The 25,262-nt window shown below is 59.1% G+C and overlaps 6 protein-coding genes across 9 annotated transcripts; 4 read left to right on the top strand and 2 right to left on the bottom strand.

The window, feature by feature from the left end:
* Nucleotides 1–1,680: 1,680 nt before the first annotated feature.
* On the top strand, nucleotides 1,681–2,256 carry JDV02_000754 (uncharacterized protein; the record flags this gene model as incomplete). Its single annotated transcript, XM_047981602.1, has 1 exon — nucleotides 1,681–2,256. The coding sequence occupies one exon, from the start codon at nucleotides 1,681–1,683 to the stop codon at nucleotides 2,254–2,256; it is 576 nt and encodes a 191-aa protein (XP_047837562.1).
* Nucleotides 2,257–2,441: 185 nt separating this feature from the next.
* Nucleotides 2,442–4,847, bottom strand: JDV02_000753 (uncharacterized protein). Its single transcript, XM_047981601.1, has 2 exons — nucleotides 4,153–4,847; nucleotides 2,442–4,092 (listed from the first exon to the last, which is right to left on the bottom strand). Exon 2 carries the CDS (start codon nucleotides 3,700–3,702, stop codon nucleotides 2,461–2,463), a length of 1,242 nt encoding a protein of 413 aa, XP_047837561.1. The 5' UTR covers nucleotides 3,703–4,092; nucleotides 4,153–4,847; the 3' UTR covers nucleotides 2,442–2,460.
* Nucleotides 4,848–6,225: 1,378 nt separating this feature from the next.
* On the top strand, nucleotides 6,226–6,561 carry JDV02_000752 (uncharacterized protein; the record flags this gene model as incomplete). Its single annotated transcript, XM_047981600.1, has 1 exon — nucleotides 6,226–6,561. The coding sequence occupies one exon, from the start codon at nucleotides 6,226–6,228 to the stop codon at nucleotides 6,559–6,561; it is 336 nt and encodes a 111-aa protein (XP_047837560.1).
* Nucleotides 6,562–7,479: 918 nt separating this feature from the next.
* JDV02_000751 (uncharacterized protein) lies at nucleotides 7,480–11,521 on the top strand. Its single transcript, XM_047981599.1, has 7 exons — nucleotides 7,480–8,244; nucleotides 8,487–8,586; nucleotides 8,642–8,978; nucleotides 9,039–9,156; nucleotides 9,209–9,762; nucleotides 9,817–10,444; nucleotides 10,528–11,521. Exons 1-7 carry the CDS (start codon nucleotides 8,083–8,085, stop codon nucleotides 11,164–11,166), a joined length of 2,538 nt encoding a protein of 845 aa, XP_047837559.1. The 5' UTR covers nucleotides 7,480–8,082; the 3' UTR covers nucleotides 11,167–11,521.
* Nucleotides 11,522–12,223: 702 nt separating this feature from the next.
* JDV02_000750 (uncharacterized protein) lies at nucleotides 12,224–12,910 on the bottom strand (the record flags this gene model as incomplete). Its single annotated transcript, XM_047981598.1, has 1 exon — nucleotides 12,224–12,910. The coding sequence occupies one exon, from the start codon at nucleotides 12,908–12,910 to the stop codon at nucleotides 12,224–12,226; it is 687 nt and encodes a 228-aa protein (XP_047837558.1).
* A 5,065-nt stretch (nucleotides 12,911–17,975) lies between these two features.
* On the top strand, nucleotides 17,976–24,863 carry PUF3 (mRNA binding protein puf3). Of its 4 annotated transcripts, none has more exons than XM_047981596.1 (5): nucleotides 17,976–19,688; nucleotides 20,070–20,550; nucleotides 21,459–21,621; nucleotides 21,700–23,706; nucleotides 23,763–24,863. In XM_047981596.1, the coding sequence occupies exons 2-5, from the start codon at nucleotides 20,539–20,541 to the stop codon at nucleotides 24,149–24,151; spliced, it is 2,571 nt and encodes an 856-aa protein (XP_047837556.1). In that variant the 5' UTR covers nucleotides 17,976–19,688; nucleotides 20,070–20,538; the 3' UTR covers nucleotides 24,152–24,863. The 4 variants fall into 4 exon arrangements, with proteins under 4 accessions (XP_047837556.1, XP_047837554.1, XP_047837557.1 ...); XM_047981594.1 differs by having other exon boundaries at nucleotides 18,168–19,688; nucleotides 20,609–21,621; XM_047981597.1 differs by having other exon boundaries at nucleotides 18,168–19,688; nucleotides 20,070–20,987.
* The last annotated feature ends 399 nt before the right edge of the window (nucleotides 24,864–25,262 follow it).

Here is a 25,262-nt window from a genome sequence, read left to right as displayed (position 1 = left end):
GCTGTCAAGGGGTCGCATCAGCAATTCCTGAGCTCCCGGGCGATGTAACACTTGGTGCACTGAATTCCGGAAGGCCTGGCTGGTTTCTTAGAATATCGCCGCAGTGATGCCACTATGGCTCGAGCAACCATGGGCCGTCTCGGCCAAGCGGGCGACGGCGCGTCCCATGTCTCGACCTGGCTGGCGAGCAGATGTTCAGGAAAAATTTTGCGTCCGGCAATTGACGGCTGATGGCGCAGAGGGTCGGGGTTCCGGAACGTCGGAGACGGGCGGCGTGCAGCCAGCGAGATGGTAACCTGTTTACATCTGCATCCACCGATGGCACAGCTTGGCGGCGAGTCGCCCGCCGACTCAGAGCGGGCTGCATTTCGATGCACTTTTTGTCGGGTGGTGGTGCGACGCTGCCGTGCCTGCAGGCCCGGGCAGGCCTGGTTGGTACCTTGGGTAGGGCAGGGCGTGCGCCCCAAGGGGGGGGAGGGGGAGGGGTCACCTCACTTACACATGAGGTTGTCATGCCGTTACACATGAGGTTGCTGTCCTGTACCGTTGCACATATCTGGCCCGCCGGTATAGGCTGACCTGACCGAACGGCCGGACGGCCGGCCGGTCGGCTGAAGCATGCAGCGCCAACTTTTTTCTCACTCTGCCATTCTCATGACTTTCTTTTTACGTGATGCGATGCTCCTCGGGAGCGGCGCTGACGCGTTTCTGTCGGCACGCCTCACAGGCCGCTGACTGACGCGGGCTCGACCGCCTCCCTGCTTTGCGATTGCTCTGCACGTGGACGGATAGGCGAACACAGCGGCTCGTTGTGGCCCTTTTGCGAGCCGTGCAGGCATTGCATTCAAACAAAGGATGAAGCAAGACAAACCGCGCCGTGCGCGCATGCGAGAGAGAGAGAGAGAGAGTCAAGCCTTCCCATCCCATCGTGGGGTGAGACATTTCTGCCAAAGAAAGGCCCGGGTTGTCTCAGAGGAATGAGAAATTGTTAAAAATACGAGCAACGTCCCTGACGATCACAGCTCATCACGTCCAGGCTCAGGCTCACGCTCAAGCTTTGGCTAACCGTCGCTGTTGCCTTGCCATGCCGGCACTAAGGTAAAGGAGGCATCGCGATCAGCAACGTACCAGGTACATCTTTCCCACAGCCCACTCGCTCTTTCCTCCCGGCCTTTCTGGGCAACTTTCGAGCCGCAAACTGCAAATATCCGGCAGGAACAATTGCCTGCATCAGCCCACTCCAAGGAATCACACGACGGAAGGCACGGTGAAAAATTTCACGGGTTACCTAAACGTTTCGTCAGCCCTCTCTGGCCGTCACCAGACTCTTCCTCCCTGCTCCCTGTACCGCCGTTGCATGCATCGTGCAACCTGATCGCTCGAGACTCGTTGGTGGCGTGGAACTGCAACGGAAAAAGTTCCTCCCAGTCCTACTGTTGCCTAATCGAACCGACTAGTCGACATCAAGCAACGACGAGGAACTGCCGTCAATCCTCGTGAGTATGCCGTCCCAAGCCTCGACACGGCACGATGCTCAAGTATAAAGGCGGTCCGGGCTGTCTTGGACGATATCTGCTAACCTCAGGCTCTTCAGTCATCAGATCAGATCCCTCTTTTGCCAGCTTCCAGACCCAAGGATCAAAACATCCAGCCACCATCCTATAATTGCTTCTCAACACCATGCGCTTCGGAATCACAGTTGGCAGCCTCTGCGCCGTCCTCTTCGGACTGGGTGCCGTCGCCATGCCCGCTGATCCATCTGTCGACGCCTGCTGCTGCTGCGACATCAGCCGCAACGTCATCTCTTGCACACGTTCTATCAAGAAAGCCGAGTGCGTGTGCGCCGCCGTTGTTTGCCCTCCCAACGCGCAGACCGTCTTTGATGATGCTCCGCAGTCGACTCATCATGCCAGAGCACCGGCCGGTCCGTTCATCCCGCCTATTCCTACCCCGGATCCTGTCAATGTCGTCACTCCACCTCCCCCCGCTGGAGCGGACAACACCCATGGGACTGCCAGCAAGCCGACGCCACTTCCCGTCAGCGAGAAGCAAAACACTGTCCCGCCCAAGTCTGGCGTGCCAGATAGCTGCTTCCCGGCCAACACTCCGCTGTCTAGGTGCTGCTGCTGCAACATCGCCAAGAATGTGGTCGAGTGCAAGACGGTGGCCCAGGGAAACTGCTTCTGCGCCGCCGTGGTCTGCCCTGCAGGCGCGAAGACAATGGACGTTCCGCCAGCTGCGTGCGCCAGTCACTAACTAGATTGGCATCCCGTCACAACATTTTGGGCTCGGCCTGACACTGGGCTGGACATGATTATTGCTTCGGAGGCGTAAAGTGCGCAAAATCAGAGCAAGGCGGGCGAATAGAGGGGAAATTGTAGCGTTAGTTTTATAATGATAGCACCAAGCTGAGCCCATACAGGAGCATCTATCTCATGTAGGTCGACGATGTGACATGCATCAGACATTCTCGGCCTGTCTAAATTTAGTCTTGACTGAGCCAGCCCGGTTAAACTCGATCCTGCATGGCCCAGGGACACTGTCGCCTGTCATGAATTTCCACTTCTCGTCACTGGGCGAACGACATCGACCAAACAGCTGGTATGTTGTGAGGGCGACAACCCATCCAACTTGATTCGGGAAGCAGGCAACGGAGACTGCGTAGTCCGTCAAACAGCTCTCGCACGATCCACCAACGTCTTCACAAGCCTCGAAGTAACTCCCCTGCCTACTGGGCGCCGCCATCTCCGGGATGCGGCGACCACGGGTCAACACAACCCGCCTTTTGGCATCGGCGTGGGCGTCGGTTCTCAGGGAGCAGCACACGAACAGAGGCGTCTTGTCGATGAAAGCCCGCAAGTCCTCCGCAATAGGACGGTCGCCATGCCAGACGTACGACACGGCCATGTACAGCTCGTTGTCGATGACTTTGGCCCTTCCCGTGATATCTAGAATGCAACGGCCAGAGTGGTTCCCCCTGACACTTTCGTGTGATAGAGCAGCGGCAAAGCGGAGTCGCCGCAAGGGGGTGCTCAGCTCGGGGTCGAGCCGGCGGGACTTGACGGCGAGGTGGGCGAGGTAGAAGGGAAGGGAGTAGGCCTTGTTGAAGCGCGGACTGTAGCGCTTCTTGGCGGTGCATCCTTGTCCGTCGAGGTAGGACGACGCCTGCAGTTTGCCGTCGCGGGTGCGGTGCTGGCGGCGAGGACGGCGAGCAAGAGCAGCCGTCGTAGGCTCGTGGTACTGCCAGGGATGCAGCTGATCGCAGGAGCGGCAGAAGTAGAGATGCGGTAGATCACGCTCAAGGCGGACGAGGAGATGCTCGTTGACGGGCGTAAGGCGAGAGAGTGGGCGATCGAAGAGGCGCGCGTGGAGGGAGTGGCAGGTGAGGGCGAGACATAGGCGGTCAGCGGGAGAGCAGAAGTCGAGGATACAGAGAAGGACCTCGTTCTGGAGAAGTTCTAAAGCGGACAGGCAAACTGTGGCCTCTCCATGATGCTGTCTCTCGCTAGGTGATTGTGTGGAGGAGCTGACTGAACAATGCAGCTTGGAGCCTGCCGAATGGCGCAGTATGCCCTTTGCGGGCGCGGCCGAATGATCAGGGACGTAGATGTTGATGTCATTCCTGTTTTTGCCTCGCCGCCTTCTGTGGACTCTTCCTTTCAGCTTCTCAATGAAGCTCGCGATAGCAGCGCGTGGAACCATGCTTGCGACGCAGAACCGACACGGCACGAATGTGTCAAGCAACCGCCTCAGGACGTACGACACCAAACTAGGATGCACCACGGCAAGTTCCTGTCTCGCGTGTCAACCAAACTCACGACGAGATCATCCAGTGAAGAGGGCATCATGTTTTCACGTCTTGGTTTGAGTGCACCGTGCGATGACGATGAACGAGCTAGCTCGAGTGTTGTCTCGGCGCCAGGGCGAAGCCATCGCAAGCCACAGCCATCGCTGGTGCCGAGTCAAATGCGGCGGTGAGTAGCGTTTCCTCTGCAGCTGAGCTTCGAGTAACCGCCTTTACCTCGAAACAATAGTTGACCTGGATGAGCCGGGCGACCTGTAGGATGAGGCTAGGCGAGCAAGGTATTCGACCTGAGTTTCGCGGCGTCTTGTCAGTCTCACTCGTGGCGGAGGATGAGAGTGCGAGCCTACCGACGATGAAGTCGAGTTGAATGTGCAACAAAATGATGGTGTGTTTACCCCTTTGCAAGTGATGGACATGATCAAGTCCGAAATGCCTTCTTGTGCAATACTATCTCGGTCTGTCAAGAAGTAACCCTAAGACGCCAGGCACAAAGCGCCCGGACAGACCAGGTACTGCGGGCTGCGTCCATCAAAGTATGGTGCATGCGGTTGGCATTCATCGCCGTGGTGAGATTCTCGCCGGTTTGACAGGACCGTCGTGATCGGGTGGCCTTTTGCGCGTGGGATTGAGGTGAGACCAACGGTTCGCACATCCCAGCCTTTGTGTAGCGATGACAGCTTTTATGTGGGTAATGAAGGTGCATAGGTATTCTAGACACTCTGCGGCTCGATGACGAGAAAAGAGATCAAGTCCGCAAGGCCAGAGGCAAAAAAGTAATAACACAGACTGCTTACAGAGTGCCAAGTGCAGGGTAGATTGAGTCACGCCAAAGACTCGGGCCCAGAAGCTCTTGGGAAGCTTGGCGGGCGGAGATGGCGGGCAGGAGCGAAGCCGTGTGCACGCACGAAGTAAGAACTTCATACGGAGTGCCACTAGGTCCTGTCCTAGACGAAGTGCGTACCTAGGTACTAGGTAGTACTATACGACGGGGTCGCACCTTCTTGCGAAATGTCGGATTATAGCCTGCAGCTGTTTGGAGAATAGACTCTGTCTTGCCCCTTCGTCAAGGAGGAAGGTGCCTTGCAATGTCACACACCTACTTTGTACGTACCAACGACACGCGACAATACAGAGACGAGTGAGTCGATTTGCCATGACGGCTTCTTCCGCTGTCATGCGCCATACACTACCGACGTTGGCACAGGTCGGGGCGCGACTTGTTGATGAGGCTCAGCCCGAGGCTCGCTGAGACCGGACAAGCAACAGACGAAGCAGATGCGACCTGTCCAACGACGGTTCAACCCGAACAACGCCAAGCCCTGCCAGAGTCGTCGTCGAGTCACGCGGCAAGCACGCCAGCCAGAAGAACAGGCCATGTGTTCGAGGGCTCTGTCCTGTACGTTCGTACTCGGTATGCATGCACAAGTCGGCCCCTCTCGCTTCCATGCATTCCACCAACCAACCTATGCACCGACAGGCAGGATGCGACGGCCGTTGACGACTGGGTACGGCCATAGCGCGAGACGTACGAAGTACAGTATGTGCGAAAGTACAGTTCCCTGGGCCGTGGTGTGATAGGTACTAATGCCCCGGGCAGGCAAGCTCGCCGGCCAGGTCTGTCTGTGGCTTGATGCAGCCGCCCGCCGCGCAAAGGTTCCAGCAAAGCCAACCAGACGCCAGCTTCCCCGGTCTCCCCGGCTCTCGGGGCTACCAAAACCAAACGGGCAATTCGTTGCCTTCAGTGACAGGCCATGGACGAACGGCCTGGGCCGTGCTTGCGAACCTTGCAGGTGCGGAGCACATAAGAACCAAGAGCGACACCCGCCATGGCGCGACATGGTGAGAGGCTCCGCGGCGCCCACAGCTTGCCAGACCTGCAGCGCAAGCGAACTGAGAGGCGGGCATGGGTTGGCGCACCCGCTCGAGCAACAACAGCGGTGCTATACGATCACACACGAGCCGGTCTGCAATGCTGTTCTCGACCCCGCAGGAATCGCGGCGTTTACCTACACTGTAGTCTGCAGCCAGCCCCAAAACCTCTTTTTCTGCGGCGCGGACGACATCGCCCCATTGTCCAACACGCCTTGGCGAAGCCCTCAATTGCTGGTCGCCCGTGCGGACTGAGGGTCGCCGTTGACAGAGACGACCAACTGCAGCCTCAGCCCGAGCAAGACAACTGACTACCGAAAGCGCCACTCCAGTACTGCCGGCCATCAGGAAGGCTGGTTCGGCTTGCCATGTTGGGGCCCAACGCGAGCGAGCGCAGGTCGGCCAACAGTGCTGCAAACCAGGTCGAGTCGGGCAATATACTGTAAGCGGAATACCCTGCATAAAAAATAATCACTACAGGTGTTGGCCCGAGGGCCGCGGAACCCCCCGCGTGCGTTCGGTCCCATCGCCCGTGGACTTTGTGTCGGAGGATGGGGTGGGAGGAAAGGGGATCCATGAAGACTAGGCGGCGGAGCAGCCAAGGAGAGGATGATGAGGCGAGCACATCCGTTGGCGTCCCGCTGGATCCGACAGCTTGGCCTTGGGCATTGGCCATGCCACGACGCACCCACGAGGCCTCGACGGGGGTTTGGGCCGATGGCAGGGGCTACGATCAGCGCATGGCCAAGGGCGGACGAGATATAATACGTCACAATTGGCGGGCGACTTTGGCAATGCAGTCTCGGTTGAGGGCAGGGCAGATGCACGCCAATTCGGTCACACAAGACAGCCCCAGGTCTTGTCCGCTGGAGGAGGCTCATGCGTGATCGGGTCTCGCCCGCTGTGGCGTCACCAAAGCGTGCAGGGGGGCAAAGTGGTCTTGGCGGCCGGGCTTTGCATGTCGCCGAGAGCGCGCGATGGAGACGTGCCTTTTCTTTGGAAGTGCCCCCTAGCTTACTTAGTAAGTTACCAGATGGAGAGCTTGGGGGCTCTTTGGGCGGTGCAGGCTCGGCCACGGGGTCCCGCTTCGGCCGGCATTTGTCGACCGGGCCAGGCAGGACGCGCACACACGCACGACATGGGAAGGCGCTATGTGCGTTGGGCTGGGCTGGGCTGGGCTGGGCCAACGTCGGCGGCCTTGGGTAACCGGCTCGGCCGAACACATATACTGAGCGGGCACAACGAGCCAGGAAGCAAGCAAGCAAGCAGAGAAGCTGATGATGGCTGCGACGAGACCAACGGGTGGCCATGGATGATGGCATGCCCATCCGAACCCGTACCAGGAACGATATCGATGGCCTAGGAGGGCGGAAACCAGGCTGGAAGTGGCGCGGTCCACCTACTACTACTACATGATCGGACATGCGGACTTTGGGTCTACTAAGTTACGACTAAGTGCTTACTTCGTAACTGGTCGTAGTATCAACAAGCTTAGTAGTTATCGCCACCGCCGAAGCAGGTGCCGTCCGTCTCACCCCCAACCCTCGTTCGGCCACGCGGTGGGCTGGACTGGGCTGGGCCGGTGGGCCGCCCGGGTTTTGCACGGCGCCCCGGGCCCCGCGCCGCGGTCCAGGTTCTCTCTCACCAGGTCCCACGTTGTTGGCCCGTTGTGGTGTGTAGCATCCATCTATCTGCTCTGCTCCCGCTGCCGTGCGTGCGTCAGTCCAGTCGCCACGCTCGCAGTCAGCCTCAGCAGAGGCTCGCCCGCACCCACATTTGCTTCGCATCGCATCGCATCACATCCGCATCCGCATCCACGCCCGACGTTGCCTCGTGCTCCTCCTCCCCTTCTCTCTCTCTCTGCTGCCGAACAAGCCTCAGCCACACACCATCCCATCCTATCTTATTAGCCTGCCCGTGGGCTCACATCGCCTCTCCTCCACCCCCTCCTTCCCTCCCTCCCACCACCTACCTGGAGACGCATCTTTTCGGCACCGTCGGGCGAGAGCCGACCTGGGGACCCATCCGCCGACCGCCTATAGGCTGCATTGCCTTTCCTGGCTTGATTCCATCAGTCCATCCATCCATCCATCATCCGTCCCTCTGTCCATTCTTTCATTCCTCACTCACCTTTACGTCCGGCGTATCTTGTCCCTTCGCCTCTCCTTCTCTCGGCTCTCGCTCATAATCAGCAGTCGTTGTCGTCGTCGTCGTCGTCGTCGTCGTCGTCCCCGAACCTGCCCCGTCGAGTCGCAACCCCGGCCGCCATTGCTGCTGTAGCTGTTTAACAACCAACAATACCTCGCCTCTCGCTCGCCCCGGGCTCTCGGCCGCCGCCTGTGGGCCCTTCCTCATGCCTCTCTTCCGCTTCGCCTCAGGTCGGTCTTTCGCATTCGCCTTCTCCGTACATGGATCCGCCGGCCGCCCGCGACGCTGATGGGCTACCGCTTCTCGCACCAGTCGGCGCGAATTCCAATGCGTCGGCCTCGCCCTCGGTCTCGCCTCCCCCAAAGCGTCGCCGCGCCGCTCCCGTCCTGGCCGACTGCTGTCGCACATGCCGGCTGCGAAAGGTAAGGTCCTACCTATCTGCCGGCCCGGCCCCATTCTTGTGCAACGCTGCTTTCGCTACAATTACTCGTTCCTATGCCTGGGGCTTTGGTTGTCCGTCGGTTGTCTGTGGCACTGGCATGCACCTTGCCAGCTCCAGCCCACAGTGCTGCCGTGGCTGTCGTCGCCGCCCAGCTCGCAGCCCCCCCAAGCCGCATCCAACGTCCACGGAGTCCGCTTGCTGATGCTTGACAACCTCTGCCAGGTCAAATGTTCCGGAAACCCAGGTAACGGGCCATGCACGAATTGTGCAAGACTCGAGCTAGCCTGCAGCTTTACTATCGACGAGGATGAGGACGCCACTGGTGAGCAGGCCCACGGATCGTGCAGGGGGCATAATGTGTCTGACGCGCTTAGCAGTCTCCAGAACAACGCCTTCGCATAGCCACACAGAGGCGGGCACGTTGAGGAAAAGGGCACAGCGGGCCTGTAGTCAGTGTCACTCGCACAAGACCAAGTGCTCGGGCGACCTGCCTCGTTGCAAGAGGTGCGAGGCCAGTAACCTCAGTTGCGAGTACACTCCAGCCAAAAGAAGGTTCACCAATGTTCGCTTCCAAAGCGCACCAAAGTTGTCCGACGTCGCTTCTTCCACGTCGAGCAAGCTGTCACCAGACGACGCCGCTAGTCCCCTGCCCACGTCGGGCAACTCTGTGGGCGCATTCAATCTCTTGGTGGACCAGAATTCTCTGAACGCAGAGTATGCCTTTGACTTGTGTCCCACAGTCGATATGCTTTCGCTGACTCTGCGGCGGTGTAGGGACCTGCTCGCACGCAAGGACTTGATACTACGCCATGTGGATGCCTTGATGCATAACCTGTATTGGCTTCCCTGCCAGGGCTACTTTCACCCCAAGACACTGTATCAGGAAATCGAGGTAGAGCTGCCCCCGGGACGGTGCCGTGTTTCCGAAGCTGATTAGTTTCTAGGCAGGAACACTCGATCCGGCTCAAGCGGCTTCCATTTGTGCTCTCGCGAGCTTCTTCGTGAATCCGACAGAAAGCGGCCGCGAATTTGGTCTCAAGTGCAGCAACCACGTCGAGCTGTACCTTTTCCATAACGTTCACAAGTTTTCCGACGAGTCGCTCGTCATATTTGCGCTCAATATCACCTTTAACTGTGTTCAAGGCTCGTTTGCCAAGGTCTGGCAATGTTTCGGGATAGCAACCCGACTCATGCTGGGCCTGCGCATCAACTGGGACGTGGTGCCTCCAGGCCGAACATTTATTCAGCAGGAATGTCTCCGACGCATAGGCTGGCACTTCTTCCACGTGGATCGCCTCCTCGCTGGGGGATACGACGAGTACATATGTTGCCGGGCCGACATCATGAAGATGCCTCTGCCCTGCGACGAGACGGCATTCAGGGAAAATCGACCCGTAGTAGCAGAGAAGCTGTACGACAAACCGGGTCGAGTACCCAGAACCATCAACATGCATGCGTTTCAAATCCGCCTCATCGATTTACGGCATCGCATTCAGGTGTAAGCTACCAGGGGGGGGGAGTATTTCTAACAAGAGATGCTGACGGCAAGCAGCACCACCAAAAGGCTTTGCTCAGCATCTGGAACCAATTTTTCACATATTGATGCGTCCAAGATCATGGCCGACATCAACGGACTGCAAAACGAGCTTACGCGCTTTCATGCGTCCCTACCTACTGATGTCCTGCTCAGTGACCAAAGTGTCTCACGCTACATGGCCATGGAGGAGCGTCCAGGTTATGTTTTTCTCCACTGTCACCTTGCCGGGAGCCATATCGACTTATACCGATACTTTCTTCCCGGCCAAAAGGAAAAGATTCCGGTCGAGATTCTGCGAAAGCTACCGCCAGAGTTCATAGCTCGCTCTCAGAAACAGGCCGTGGCGCACTCCATGTCCTTTGGTCGATTCTGCGACGCTATCCAGAACGAGGTGGACCAGATGAGGGACACGGGCAGGCTCGAGCTCGCCGGTGACTGTTCTACCATTCAAATTGGGACGAGTTGTGTGCGCGTGCTCCTCATAGCCCTGCAGCATCAGCTCTATCGTGACATTACCCGTGAGACAACCGCGCCGCTGTGGAGGATGGGTGATGTCGATGAGTCTCACATACGATTCCTCATCAAAGCGGTTCAGAGAATGACTGAGCCTTGGCGAGACATCTTGACGATAGCTCAGCAAGCGGTATGACGCCCCCCCCCCCCCCCCCCAAAAGAAATTCTGAGCTCTTCTCTCGACATGCATACGCAGTGCTAACCTCCATCCAGTACGAACACAACAAGACTCTCGTTGACCACTACGACAAGACCAGGAAGGTCAGCGATGGACAGTCACCGGACAGGGCGTTTCAGCCGCGAGCTAACGGCGATGGGCGTCTCCCCGGGCCAGACTTTCTTCTCGAAAGTGTCGCCGCAGGTACCTTGGATGACTTTCAGACGAATATGGTACCGGACACGCAGGGTTCCGACAGGTGGCTTCGATCATCACAGATGCAGACTGGCGGATCATCCAGTACTTCAAACTCACCGTCAGGCGGGTTCGTCATCGAGCCAGGGACGCCCGGTATTCCCCTACTTCTCGCTCAAGCGCGAAGCGCTTCCATGGACCCGTCTGAGATGTGCGGCGGCATGGACACAGATACCACCATGGTAGGCATGGGCTCCGTAACCGCCGCCCTTCCCAACGGCCACCCGGATGCAGCACCAGCCAACGGGCTGTCCATGCTACCGATGAACGGCGGCATTGACCCAGCCATGTATCACCAACAGGCACAGGGAGTGCCTGGCGCTGCCTTTATGATGGCGCCACAGGGTGTCTTCGTCGATGGATACGGAGGCCAGTACCTGAACGGCCAGCAGCAGCCGCCGCCGCCGCCGCCGAATTACGGGCACCAGGGGTATGGATAGCTTGATCGGACGACGAGCTTTTGTCCTTTGTATTGAGGCAACGATACCGGGCCCTTTTGTATATAAATCATCACATCACGGGCGGGGCGCGCGACATGTGCCCTGTGAGATGGGGGGATCTGCGGGTGGCAAAGCGAAACATGAAACTTAAAGCAATGCGTGGCGCAGATGGGCTTAGAGTCACTTACCTCTTTCTAACTTGCGGGCCCTGCCACTAGTGGAGAGAGAATATACGAAGTACATGCCGCCGCAAAGGAAGTGGCTTTGCAGACTACCCTCTAGACCGGCCGAGCGACGAGCATCGTTGTGTTTCATTCACACTAGCATACGGGGGCCGTCATACATAATAATCGACAACTTGGGGGAAACAAACAGTCCCCCCGTAGAAGGCACAGCGTCCGTGTCCGTGGGCAAGAGTTTCCTCGTATAATTATACACTATCGAATATACAACTATGCCACAGAGAGAGGGCGGTCCGCCAACGCGCACACTCCCTTATTACAGTCGTCTTAGGGTGTGAGCGGCGCGGCACGGCCAGTGTATGTACTTGTCCGGCACCCAGTGCCGCTTGCTTGTCCCTTGGGCGGCCGCGGCCGTCACCGCGTGAGCAGCAGCCTCAAAACCCATGCCACGCAGGGCCATTCATATGTCGACAGCCAGAACGCCCCGATTCGCACGCGGTGGGGCATGGCACCCTCCGCTCGCACTTTTGTCATGGCAGTGCGCAGTGGTCAGACGATTCAACATGTCTGGTACACATGCTTTTGCTTGCGATTTTTTTTTTGCTGTTGTTTTATCGTTCATCCAAGTCTGAGAAAATGAAGAAATGAGAGAGCGCAAGTTCCAGGCTACACGCTAGGCCAAGCCGAAACAAGTGAACCGGGAGTTGCGGTGAAAGGCGACCGTCGTCGAACTGATGATTGCCCTGGATAGCGCCTATCCAAGGTAGGGCACGCCGCGGGGCGCCTCATGATTCCCCCTGGGCAATGCGAAAAGAAAAAAAAACGTGACATCGGCGTGTCGGGAAACGTAGGGCCTTTATGTGAGAATGGTCGTATCATTGAAACAGGTTGCGGTCCTTCTCCTTCAGACCGCCAATCTGGTCCATGTCGATAGACTGGAATTGGCCCTTGGCCTCCTTTTCGTACGCCGGCAACTGTTCCTCATGCATTGGCTCGAGGCCCACAGTAGCGTTGTCGCCGACACGCACGACGAGCACGCGACCTGTCCGGGAGCGACCCTGGTCGTCCTGCTCATCGGGGAAAGTGATGTGGATTTCGGGGACGTTGTCAGGCGAATGTGGCGGAGAGTTGGGGTTCTGCAGCATTGGCTGTCCGTCACGGCCGATGTAAAGTATGCTCGAGCGGCCGTTGTGAGACGTCTCGATGGTCAACCCCCGGTGGTTGGACGTCTGCTTAACCTCGTTGTGGGCGTTTAGGCTCTGCATGCGCTGGCGCATGAGGCGGCGACGGCGCTGTGCAAGGAAGAGAAGGGAGGCGAGCATGAGGGCCAAGAAGACGAGGCCGAGGATGACAAGCATGAGGTTAATCATCTTGTCGGGGCCATCGCTGCCATCGGAGCGACGAGTGATCTCGTGGAACGAAGGAATGAAGATGCGGTCGGACCCGGGCAAGACGATGGGCTTCCAGGGCTTCGCAACCGCGTCGGCGCGGCGAGAGAGAACGGAGTGCTGCTGAGCCAAGGGGCTCAGTAGGGTATGACGAATGAAGTTGGTGGGAGCCATGGCTGGTCACGATATAAGGAGCGAAGGGAGCGGCGGCGTCGTAGTCGATAATAAATGAAGGGAAGAGGTCGGTGTCTAACGGAAGGTAAAATGGTCTGGTTAGCGATGCTCACAATTGGGTTGCTGTCGCGCATTGTCGAACATGTCATTGACGGGCAGGCAGACTATTGTGGCCCCGTCTCACTCCCGCGAGGTGGGGTGAGCTGTTTTGCGAGCAGTCGTGCCTCGCACGCCCTGGCAGGAAAGCTTGGTGCAATGCAATATGGTTTGTATAGCATGCCAGTGACGCGGAGGGTGCGGACAGGAGGCGAAGGAGCAAGGAGGGTCGACTCACACGACGGGGGATGCTACCAAAAAGCTGGCTCGAAATTGTTACGCACGCATAACAATGGCAAACGGCGAGTCTTTTCGACAATGAATTGTGTGTCTGCGACCTAGGCGGTGCGACGGTGAAGGACTGGACGGACGCCGGCTGAAGGAATGAAGCCGGACGATCCTGGAGAAGGGAGTGAGTCGGGTGGGCGGGTCCCGAGTCTAGTCGTAAGAGAGCGAGAGGCGGCGGTCCCGAGGGACAAATGAATGAAGGAAGAAACGAAGGACTGGAGGATGCGACGACGCGTCCCTCGAGGTTGGCGAGCCGAGCTACAGCAACGGCCTGGCGATGGTGTTGACGAAGGAGAGGAACAAACAAACAAACAGTCGGGCAGGCAGGGCAGAGTAAGAAAAGCAAATCGAGTCAGGCCCGAGAACGAGAGAGAGGGAGAGGAGGGCCTGGGAAATGAAATGAGGTGCCCGCCCGCCTGCGAACGGGGCGGTGCAGGGGCCGCTACCAGGCACGCCCATTGGACGCGGTGCTGGCGTTTCGACGACAGGGGGGCCAATCACGACCCGCCGGGTGCGGGCGCTAGCAGAGCTCCAGCGGGCCACGGCCCTATCAGTGGCGCCGTGCCCCTGGCTAAGAGGACACTCGAGCCCCCGGGGGAGGCCACTAAGACGCAACTGCCCCTACTGGATGGCTGTGCGCCCGCCTGGCATTGGCATGGATGGATGGATGGATGGATGGATGGATGGCGGCGGGCTTGGCCGTAGGTCATCCATGCGTTTGGGGAGGTGAACGTCCATGGTGAAGAAACGGTGGGAAGAAGAAGATGAATCATGAACAGTGGAGGTTTTGCGGGCGGCAACGTAGGTAGTACATACGACATGAACGAGTTCCCATGTGCTCGTACTACTACCTAGGTACTTCGTACTTCGTATGTATATATAGTACTTTGCTGATGCTAGTTCGGGTGCCCGTTCGTTACGGTGATGATGGTGGCTCTGCCTAGGCCTTGCTCGTCCCCTTGTCCAAACGTGAGCCATGACCAAGTACAAGCGACCAGCACGCCATTCGTCGGCTTTGCCGCCCGCCTCATCAGTCACCACACGTGAGTCGGCAGACCTGCTACTGCGTTTCCCTTTGCTCCGTCACGGATACTATACTTTGTACACATAGACGCAAGCAAATCCGTTGTTCAAGACGTGCCCATCGCCGCCAACAACGACCTCCGCGTCGCACCGTAATAAACAACTACGAAGTACGAAAACGATCACTGTCCCACATCGTGGCAGACCGTCGCGACCTCTCGCTATGAAGTGCACAAGGTGTTGAATTCTGGAAACGACATCAACCTCGGAGGCGCTGAGTTGCGAGACGTGGTCAGCACTCTCGTGGCTGGTTTCACATGGGCACTCGAGGCAGCATCTGCCTCCGTGGTGTTATCCCATCCGCGGCCTCTCCTACGGCCGCGTAGTTGCCCATCGTTGGCAGCTGCCGCCAGCGGCCGGATGTCGTGATGCTAGCACACGCGCAAGACATGCTCCCTACCCGGGAGTGACCGCACGTTACATCATATTTTCGCACCACCTATGAACCCCGCCGCCAGTAGCGAAACGCATCAAACTCCCTGGATGCCATCCACGGGAATCCCGCCTGTCCCGTGGCCCACGCCATATCGCATCACGAGCCGCCAGCAGACGGCCCTCACATCACTGGATATTTCTACCTCTGCGTTTTGAGTGCCGCCTCTCTGCGTCGACCCGCCGCCGCTGCCGCCGCATCCCGGCATGGCACAACCCGCCACCGTCCACATCCATCACACCAACATATAGAGTCACATTCGTCCACCACCCCAACCTCTCGGTCGCAACCGGATTTTACAGTCACATGCGCTGCAACACGAACACCCCACACCAGAGTTGCAACCGTGACAGCCTCGTCCCCCGCGGAAGCGCCCCCGGTCGTCCCGCAACAGCACATCGGTGAACCGGCCTGTCTCGGACCGCCCAGCATTCGTGAGGCATCTCGCAGCAGCACCATGTCACGAGCCGTCCGAAAATAGACGTTCAACCAAGGCGGCCGTCGTGAGATGCAGCGGCGAGCCATCCTTCCATGGCCTCGCCATGTTCTCGGTCGTGGGCGCAGGCAGAGTTGCGAAGTTTGCCAGAGCCAGGCATCATGGACTTTTGGTCAAGACGCGGACAGCAGCCTCGCCGCATGCCGCCACGTCGACACTGCGAGACGTCAGGCCGGCTGATCAGAATGACGACGCAACCTGCATGTCCAGCGGTTGGCTAGTCGCATTGAACGTGAGCGACGTTTTACTGTGCCATCCGGGGCCTAACCGTCGGCTTCATTCGTTGATGACCTAGCGCGTGTCCTCTTACAGACGTTCACCTGCTACTCTACTTCCCTTCCACCGAAGCGGCCCTGTGCCTCGTCTGGAGTGAGGCTTCGGTGGGACGCCCCCATATGGCGTGCTACTCGCTTGTCCGTTGCCATCTTGACGATTCGCTCGAACTGGGTTAGCAAGTTTACACCAAGCTGAGGGGACCGAAGACTAGGCGGCCAGGCGTGCGAGAGGGAGCGCATCAACTCACTGACAATCGCGATACCGTACATCGCCTTGGTCGCGAAGTGCGACTGAGTATGTATCACACGGATGGGTGTGGGGTGTGAGATGTGTCTTGTCGGAAAATGTCCACGGCGGGTGCAGGCAAACACAGGATGACAGGATACACCTGTCGCATTCCAAACTGGCACTCGCCTCATGGGACACGGCACAATTTCATTAGGCAGGGTTTCCGGGACTGCGTTCCTCGGAGCAGACTCGCCTGGTCTGCCGGCCCAGACAGGCGCAGTCCAGGCCGTCCAGGCAGTCCAGATATGCGTGATCCCCTGACTCGGGATGTTGCGCTGGGGACCGTCCCGTCGGGCGGCTGTGGGCTCGGCGTGGTGGTCTTGGAGATCAACTCGCTTCCAGAGACGGAACATTGGGCTCGAGGAGCACACACCGAGTCTGAGCTGTCAAGGCCTCGGGCAGGAGCCCAGGAGTTCCACAGAGGTTGACCGAGATCACCGGCATGTTGCCCTCGACTCACTCACTGGCTCTGACAGCCGACTCTCAGAATTATGGAAAATGGTGACACACAACCAGGAACGACGTGGAAGGGGAAAACGACACAAGGAGGCGCATCGCCAACTATCGAGCCCGGAGTGGACCTGCTCACGACACGGGAGCTCACGAGGGCAAAGGGGACGGCGGCAGATAAATGCACCGAGAGACGGGCCAGGGCGACGAGACGCGATGGGCCGCCCTTCGCTTGTCTCTTACAGCGTAACGTGGGGAAGGAGGTGGAGAGTGAGACATGCGAAGGAAGCGGACGATGTGTGGATGCGGGCGAGGTCGCACCCGTGCCATCTTTGGCCCTGAAAAGAAGCACCCACGCGAATACCTCACGGGTTACGTAGGTACGTACGTTTCGAATGCCATTCGGGGACCGTGTTACTAGGCAGGTAGTTGCCAACGGCGCACCGGGGAACAACGGCGTTTGACGGACGGCGGCGAGCCGCCTGGGGGGCGGGCCAGGGGGTGACGCCCTGTCATGGGGGCGGGCTCCGTCTCGACGGATTTACGTTTACTCGTACGTACTTGCTTCGCACCGGCCGGGCGATTTGTTGGCTCGAGGGCTGCACGTACGAAGCACGTAAATGTAAATGTAAATGCAAATGCCAGGGCGGTCGGTGGCCATTGTGTTGTGTCGTCGTCCCAGGCTGGCGGTCGTCGGCCGAACGGCCCCTGACCGCGCGCTTCTGCAGGGTCAACTCGACTCGACTCGATTCGATTCGTGGGGCCGTGGAGTCAACGGCGTCGCTCGACGTCTCTCTACCTCGCCTCTGGCGCCAAAGGGCGGGCGAGCGGGTGCAAAGGGGAGATTGGGGCGACGGCGTTGGAATTCTGCCCCCTTGGGGTCCGCGACCCACGACCCCTGTGCGTTTTGTCTCGACGACGACGCGCCCCAGCGACCAAGGAAGCGACGAGGCGACGGGCGGGCAATCCAGTCGAGGGGCGGGCGGCCGAGATGCGTCTGGCTGGCCTCGTCCGTTGCTGGGATGCAGCCATTCGGTCCGTCACCGTCGCTGGGGCGAAGGCGAGCGTACACACACGACTCTGTACATGTATGATACTCGCACCAAAAGCGCTTCTGTTTGACAATTCGCATCTGGCACCGAGCAGCGCGCCCGGTGAGTCGTTGAGGTGAGGGTTTCCTGGTCGCACGGGCTGTGCGCGCCAATTCGAGCCTGCCTCTGCCTCTGCCTCTGCCTCTGCCTCTGCCTCTGCCTCTGCCTCTGCCCTGCCCTGCCCTGTCATGCCATGCCATAGCCTTTGCCATGCCTTGCCCTGCCTTGCCCTGCCTACCCGCCCACTCCGCACCTCCGGCCATGCCGCCAGCGTTGGTTCGGATCTGGAAATGGCACCGTCGTGTGCGATTGTCTCGACGCGATGATGGGATGGGGGTTTGCCGTGATGCGGGAGGCGATGCCCTCGAGGGGGTCGACGGTTTGTGTCGCTGGGGGCCATGCGAGACGACGATGGCGGTCCAAGGTTCCTTGATCGCCCGCCGCTCCTACTCCAGCGGGCGGGAGCCCCCATGCCCCCCCTCCCCCTCCCCCCGAGCCCGAGCCCCCATTGCCCCTCCCGTGCCGTCCGGTTCTTGAGTTATTGTGTATCCATCCCGTCAGCAACTCGGTAGCGTCGTGGTTGACGAACGGCGGCGGCTCCCTTGCCTGGCCCTCGTCGTCCAACTGCCCCCCTCGTGGCACCCTTGCGCTGGTCTGTACAACGGCGGACAGCCATGGAGCAAGCAGAGTACCTAGTAGGTAGTTACCTTACTGGGGAGGCACCTGGCAGGCAGGCAGGCCGGCAGGCGGGCGGGCGGGCGTGCAAGCAAGCAAGCAAGCAACCTAAGCAGGCGCGTGCGCACACACGCACGCACGCACCGCACACACACACATACACACACTCTCTTACTCTCTTACTCTCTTACTCTCTTACTCACTCACACGCCAGCATGCGAGGCGATCGATTGCATTGCCGTGTGGTGCAGGTCGAGCAGCGGCCGTGGAAGGGGCAAAAAAGCCCCCCCCCCCAGACAAGTCACTGACACACACCTCAATCCAGTGCAGCGCAGTGCAGCCATGGAGGGCTGTTGGGAGGCTCACACGAGCGAGCGCATCCATCCATCCATCGCTCCTTTCCCGCCGGTGCTCCTGCTGTTAAATAATGCATCGGCGCGGCCACCAAAAAAGACGACGGACTTTGACCTGGACCTCGTCCGTCTCGTCGCCGCGCTTTTTTTCTTGTCCTGCCATTCCAGCTCGGCATTTGATCATCGTTTCCTTCCTTCCCCCACACTCAAATCTCTCATTACCTTTATTAGTATCTTGGTACCTACGTACTTTTTACTTGGTCCCTTCTCATCCGCTCTTCTCTGGTCATTGTGCCCTTCTTATTCCGCACGTCTGGTGACATCGGCAGCCGCTGCTAGCGCGCTCTCCTCTCTTTCGCTCTCACTCTCCCTTGGCCTCCCTTCCTGTGGGCTTTATTTGATCTTCATCAGAGAGCCAGAGGGCGGCCCGGCGGCCCTTTGCCTCCTTGTCTCGGGCGTCATTCCTCGCGCGCATTACCGCATTACCCCTGGTCCGCCGGCCGCTCCTTTCGACGGCGGCTCCTCCAGGCACATTCCCGAAGGCCCCAGGACGAGCGACAGAGGGGAGGACGGCAAGCAAAGGGAACAGCGCATCGTCCCGACGCTCGCTCTCTCGCTCCTTAGTTGGACGCTGCACCCCCTTGTGCCTCGCCGTTTTACTACTTCTACCGCATCCCGGCGCCTTGTTGCCCTCTTCTCCCCTTCCCTCTCTGGATCCTCTCCTCACACATACTCGTGGACATAGATGTGTCTTTTGTCGTTGCCGCCGTTGTTGCCAGTTTGTTTCTTTTTCTGCCCCTCGGTCTAAATCTGCACCGAGCTCGACAAGCTCGACGACTTACTGTCACGTCACATACAATCCACACACAGTACAGTTCTTGAAGAAGCGCGAAGACGAGGACGAGGACGAGGCAAGCAAACACACGCCACGAACCACCGGAAAGAAAAAGCAAAGACGACCAGGCTGTACATGTCGTCGAATAATTCACGTACTTAATCCCACCCGGCGCAAGGTCAACGCACCATCCGCAATCATTGAACCGCGAACCGCCCGCGCCAAAGCCCAGGTTCAAACAAACGCAAGGAACCACCCGCGCCTACGCACAGACCTGTTCGCCCGCACTCTTCTTCTTCTTCGTCACCAAGGCTCTGCCTGCCTTTTGAAACAGAGGCGGCTCATCATCGACGTTCCAAAGGCGCCATAGCTTTCGATCGTGTACGTTGGGAGCTTTGACTGCTTCAGATCAGTGTGAGTACTTTGTACCCAACAGCGACCCCCCATCTTCACGCCCTTGGCCAGGCGCGGCTGCGTCGATTCTGCCCCGTGTCATTCACCATTCAAGGCTCAAACCGACCCTCCCCCCCGGCGGCCCCCCTTGTTTGCGCGCCGCCTCCTCGGTTGTTAGGGCCATCAGCCTTACCAGCGCAAGGCGGCGTGGCTGTGGGACCGCGTCTAGGGCCTTCCTTGGGCCGCCTCCGCAATCCTGGCCTTCTGCCGTGGCTATGGTGGCCGACCGATATTCTTGAAATCCCTGTCACCAAAAGAGGTGGTGTTGGCTGTGTCGTGTCACGCCTTGTCGTGCCGTTTACTCTTCCTACTACTGAACTGACTCTTTTTGTGCGCCCGCAGGCTCCTCGTGGCTCACTTGCGCTGCTAGACCAAAGCCAGTTTCGTTCCTGTCTGCCCGCCCACTGGGTCGAACGAGCAACGCGACAGGAAGAGCCCCGTCGACGACATCCACTTCCGACGGAGACGCAGCAAATACAGACAGGCGTCGGTGCTCCAACTACGTACGTACGTACGGACGCACGCACAGTACCGTGCAGCACAAGACAGCACAGTACGCCCGCATCTCGTCGTCGACCAAGAAGAAAAAGACGGACCGGACCCCACCGCCCGCCGGCAAACACTTTTAAGCTCGCCGTCGAGTGGCGCGTGCCGTGCCATTTTGGTTTCACAGGGAGTCTGAAGTTTATGGGCCCGCGTCTGCCTGCTCTGCAGCATAAGCATAAAGCTTGAGGCCCAAGGCTCTCGCGCAACTGTTTAAGCAGCGACTTGCGTCGAACTCTGTGTGCCCGTCAGGTCTCTATTTATTGCCATGGCTGTTCAAGTAAGTCCCTTTGTTCTCCTATGCTGTTTCGTCCCGCCCATGCCAAGGCACCCGTCAGTTATCCTCTGCTCTCCTCCCCTCTGCCCTCGTCTCGACCGCTCGCTTCCTCCAGCCCGTCGACATCGCTCCCGGATCCGACTCCAAACGGCCGCCCTCGCCCGCATTTCAACCGCGAATCGGCCGTCATCACGCCTGGCGTCGGCTCGCCTGTCTGCATTGGGGTCACGACGTCAGAGGGGCTCGTGTCTCAGAGTCGCCCCAAGGCTAGTGCCCACCCAGGGAGGCTTGGCCCACTATCTCTCTCTACACGGATTTGGGGCACGGCGCTCATCCGCCGCCTCACACATTTCCTTGCCCCCATGCTCTCGCGCTCGCCCATTCAGCGCCCGCACCAGGGCCCCAGGGCACCCCCAGCGGCCAGACACCATCTCTTCCAGGTACCCTACCTTACCTACCTTGCCTCAGGCGGACCCTGCCCTCGCTGCCCGCCCTCTGTCCCTTGCCCTCTGCGCACTGCCCGCCCCAGCGACGTCTGATCCGCAACGGCTCTCTCGAGTCTCAGTGCCTCTGCCGCTGCCGCTGCCAGTGCCACTCCCTTCTTCCCTCCCGTCCCGCCCAGCCCAGCCCATTCCAGCCCGTCAGCCAGCGCCCACCTCAGGCGGCAGCCACGGCCAGTGGGCGACCGCACGGGAGCTGGGGGCCCAGACCTCCACCACCACCACCACTAAACACCACCACGGCCACCACCACCACCAACTCACCTCCACACGCAACCGCATCGTCCGACCGTGGTTTTCTTACCACCCCTTAGGGACGCCTCCGTTTCGTCCTTCATCACCTCGCATCTTTCTCTCTTTTCCTCCCCTCCGTCGCCCGTCGCTAACCAATATTGCGCTGCCCGTTTCTAGACGCGATCGAGGGGCTTTCCAAACCTCACCATGCCCCCCGGGTCTGGCGACAAGCGTGACCAGCCAATGGGCTCTGGCTTCTCTGGCTCCAACCTCTACGCCAACAGCGCCATCTGGAACACTTCGTTCTCGAACGCCCGGGAGCGTTCTATCAGCACCAAAGGTTCGTCACCATCGCCCGCCGACCTCTCGATGCATCAGCGCCCTGGCACACCCGGCGTCCCGCTGACACTCTGTCCAGATCCCGAAGACAACCACGCCGCCGGCTCCAGCGCCCTCAATGCAAACTCCGAGGCAGACGTCTGGCCCGGCGCCGCCCCGAACCCATGGGGCACAGCCTCCAACAACGACCGACCCGGCCGCTCCGTCAGCACCTCTCCCAATCGAACCCGAGACGGAGCCATGCCCAACGGCTCTAGCTACTTCGACGCGCAGAGTCCCATGTTGAGCCGCGGCGGCTTCGGCGGCAAAACCTTCAACGATGATTCCAATGGTTACGCTGTCGCCTTTGCCTCGCAGAAGCGCAGCACTCAGGACTCGGTGTCCGCCTACATGGACCCTTTGTCGACCCTGCCCGGTCATCGAGAGCCTAGCCTTCCTCCCTCGCGACAATCTCAAGGCTCTCCGGCGTTCCAAGACCTCTACCGCGCCGGGCACACTCCAAGTAACTCGATCCACTCGCAGCGCCAGATATCGAACCACACTACATCCTACTCCACCCAGAGCGCGAACCAGCGGGCGTTCAACATGAACAAGCAAATCGAGGAGGATGTTTCAGCTCAGTTCGGCCGGAGACTGGCGCTGGAGAACTCCAACGGGCCGTCGTCCTATGCCCAGAGCCAGCAGCAGGCATTCCAGCTGAACCCTGGCTCACAGCCCTGGACCGCTGAGGCTCCCGCTGGTAGATTTGGTGGCTTGGACACGACCGCATCGGATGCCCTTGCTGCCCACTACGCCGCCATGAAGAGACCCTCTGTCGACAGGATATCCCCTGCCCCGAGTTATCGCCTGGAGTCCAACAATAGCCCGCGGTCATACCAGCCCAGCCCGGACGCTTGGTCCAACAGATCTTCTCGAGACCCGAGAATCGCGGACCTCGAGCGCCGCACTCCGGCGCAGCAATTTGCCGCCGGCTTCCATGCGCCGTACTTTGCGAGCCCGTACGCGCCCTACGTTCACCTACCACCAGCCCAGTTCCAGCAAGGCTTGATCGACCCGTATGGTCAGACCTTCCGACATCATTCGTTGATGGCCGGCTATGGCCTTGCGGCGATGCCCGCGCCCTATGCTCTCGGCTCGGGCCTTCCTCCCGTTCGGCCCTCTCGAGAGCAGGACCCGGGCAAGGGCATGCGAAGCGCGCTGCTCGACGAATTTCGCGGCGGCGGTAAGAACAGCAAACGCATTGAGCTCAAGGACATCTATAACCATGTTGTTGAGTTCAGCGGCGATCAGCACGGGTCCAGGTTCATCCAGCAAAAGTTGGAGTCAGCCAACAGTGACGAGAAGGAACAGGTCTTTCGCGAGATTGAACCCAATGCCATCCAGCTGATGAAGGATGTTTTTGGCAACTATGTTGTTCAGAAATTCTTTGAGCACGGCAACCAAGTCCAGAAGAAGGTCCTCGCAGAAAAGATGAAGGGCAAGGTCGTCGACCTGTCGGTGCAGGTATACGCGTGCCGAGTCGTGCAGAAGGCACTCGAGCACGTGCTTGTCGAACAGCAGGCGGAGCTGACCCGAGAGCTTGAACCCGACATCTTGAGGGTCATCAGGGACCAGAACGGCAACCACGTCGTTCAAAAGATCATCGAGCTCGTGCCGCGGCAATACATCAACTTCATCATGAGCTCGCTCCGAGGCCAGGTGCCTAGCCTCGCCTCTCACACGTTTGGCTGCCGGGTCATTCAGCGGATGTTGGAGCATGGTACCGAGGCGGACAAGGAGGAGATCATGGAGGAGCTGCACGCGTCTGCGCACATGCTGATTACGGATCAGTTTGGCAACTACGTGGCGCAGCACGTCATCCAGAATGGCAAGCCCGAGGACCGCAAGGAGATGATTGAGCTTGTCATGAAGCAGCTGGTTACGCTGTCCAAGCACAAGTTTGCCTCCAATGTCGTCGAGAAATGCATAGAGAACGGGACTGCGGAGCAGCGGACGCGCATTCGAGAGCAGCTCATGACAGTGGGCGGCGATGGGACGAGCCCGTTGGGGCAGATGATGCGCGATCAGTACGGCAACTATGTGATTCGTAAGTGATGAACGTCTCTCACATGCTGAGCAGCGGACCCTGGCTAACCGGCGCAGAAAAACTCCTGTGCCAACTCGAGGGTGCGGAACGCGAGGGGCTTGTTGAGGACATCAAGCCCCAGTTTTTCAGCATCAAGAAGGCCAACCCGTCGCGCCAGATCCAGGCGCTGGAGAAGATGCTCGGTCTCGGAGCTACGGGCGAGGGCGTCAAGGGCGATGGCAACCTGGCGCAGCTATCTGACAACACAGCTCAGGCCGACATAACTGGCGTGGACTCCGCGGCGGCTACGCCGGCCTTGACCAACGAAGGTGTCAGCCCGCAGAGCTGCAGCCCCCCGAGCACACACGTCAGTGCCGATGGCATCCTGACGGACGAAGGATCCAAGAAGCTCTCGGAACAGGTGTCTCAAGGGAACAAACCCCGCGTCCGGGAGACGGACGCATAGGAGCATGTGCCGGCCCAACGGCCCCCTTGTCCGAGAGTGTATTATGACGACTTACCACGGGCGCGTCCGGCGACCTAGACATGCAAAGTGTCGGGCACACGAGAATGCCCGGCAGGAAGCAAGCACTTATAGATAATGTCCTCGCACCGAGACGGTACAATTTCGCAGCAACAAAATTTAACGGCATCCTCGTACGACTTTTCTAATATCCGGCCCGGGTGGATGAGACGGGTTGATGGAGCCCAGCCTCCACTGGACGACGCTGCACGACATATCACGGCGATTTGGTGGGGGGAAGAGACGTGGGGATGGGATGGGACCTCAACGCGGGCGTGTCGAGGTCCCCGGGATGGCAGCTGGGGTTATTCGCGCTCTTTTATTCTCGTCACGATATTCTATCTGGGAAAACGAAGCACAAAACGGGGGCCGCTGGGGAACGAGGCTCGTGTCTATGTCTTTTTGTCGATTGGGTGTTTACTCGGGATTATCGCGTCAGTAGCATGGGGTCCATTTTTGAGGGCTTAGCGTTGCTCACTCGGGTCGGGTTGGGTGAAGCGACGCAGACGGTGCTCACGGGACGGACGGTCATGGATTATTTTGGGAACCAGGAAAGTGCAGGATTCATGGGTTCTGTGTACTTTATCTATCAGGTGGATCAGAAATGGGCTGCCTCGGGACCTCTTGTAGGCAACGTAGAATGATGTTAGCAAGGGCTTTTCGGCCGTGAATGTGTGTGCATGTGTGTGTGCTTGTGCGAGTCTGTTGGTGTGCGACCAGACCAGGCAGTCGTCAGGACGCCCCGACCTTGATGGAGGTGATGGATCTGGGCCCAACTACCGACCGGCAGATTGGCGGGCAGGCAGCAGATTCAGCGCCGCGTCAGCATGTGTACGTATCGTACTGTACAGCCCAAAGTGCCTAGTAGGTACTTTTGTACCTCTAAGATACCTTACCTTACCTTGACGCCAGTAAGCACTTCGTACGGCATGGAAGAAGATCCGTACCTTATTAGTACCTAGGTATGGACCTTCACCTTTCAGGTTGGCAGGAGGGTGCTGGGCCAGGTCCAGTACCGTGGCGGCAAAATGCCGGAAACCCATTGACGACCTCC

The sequence above is a fragment of the Purpureocillium takamizusanense genome, chromosome 1 (genome assembly GCF_022605165.1).
Source record: "Purpureocillium takamizusanense chromosome 1, complete sequence".
Classification (NCBI taxonomy): Eukaryota; Fungi; Ascomycota; class Sordariomycetes; order Hypocreales; family Ophiocordycipitaceae; genus Purpureocillium; species Purpureocillium takamizusanense.
The sequence above is the reverse complement of the archived record's forward strand: the minus strand, read 5'-3'. Positions and strand labels throughout refer to the sequence as shown.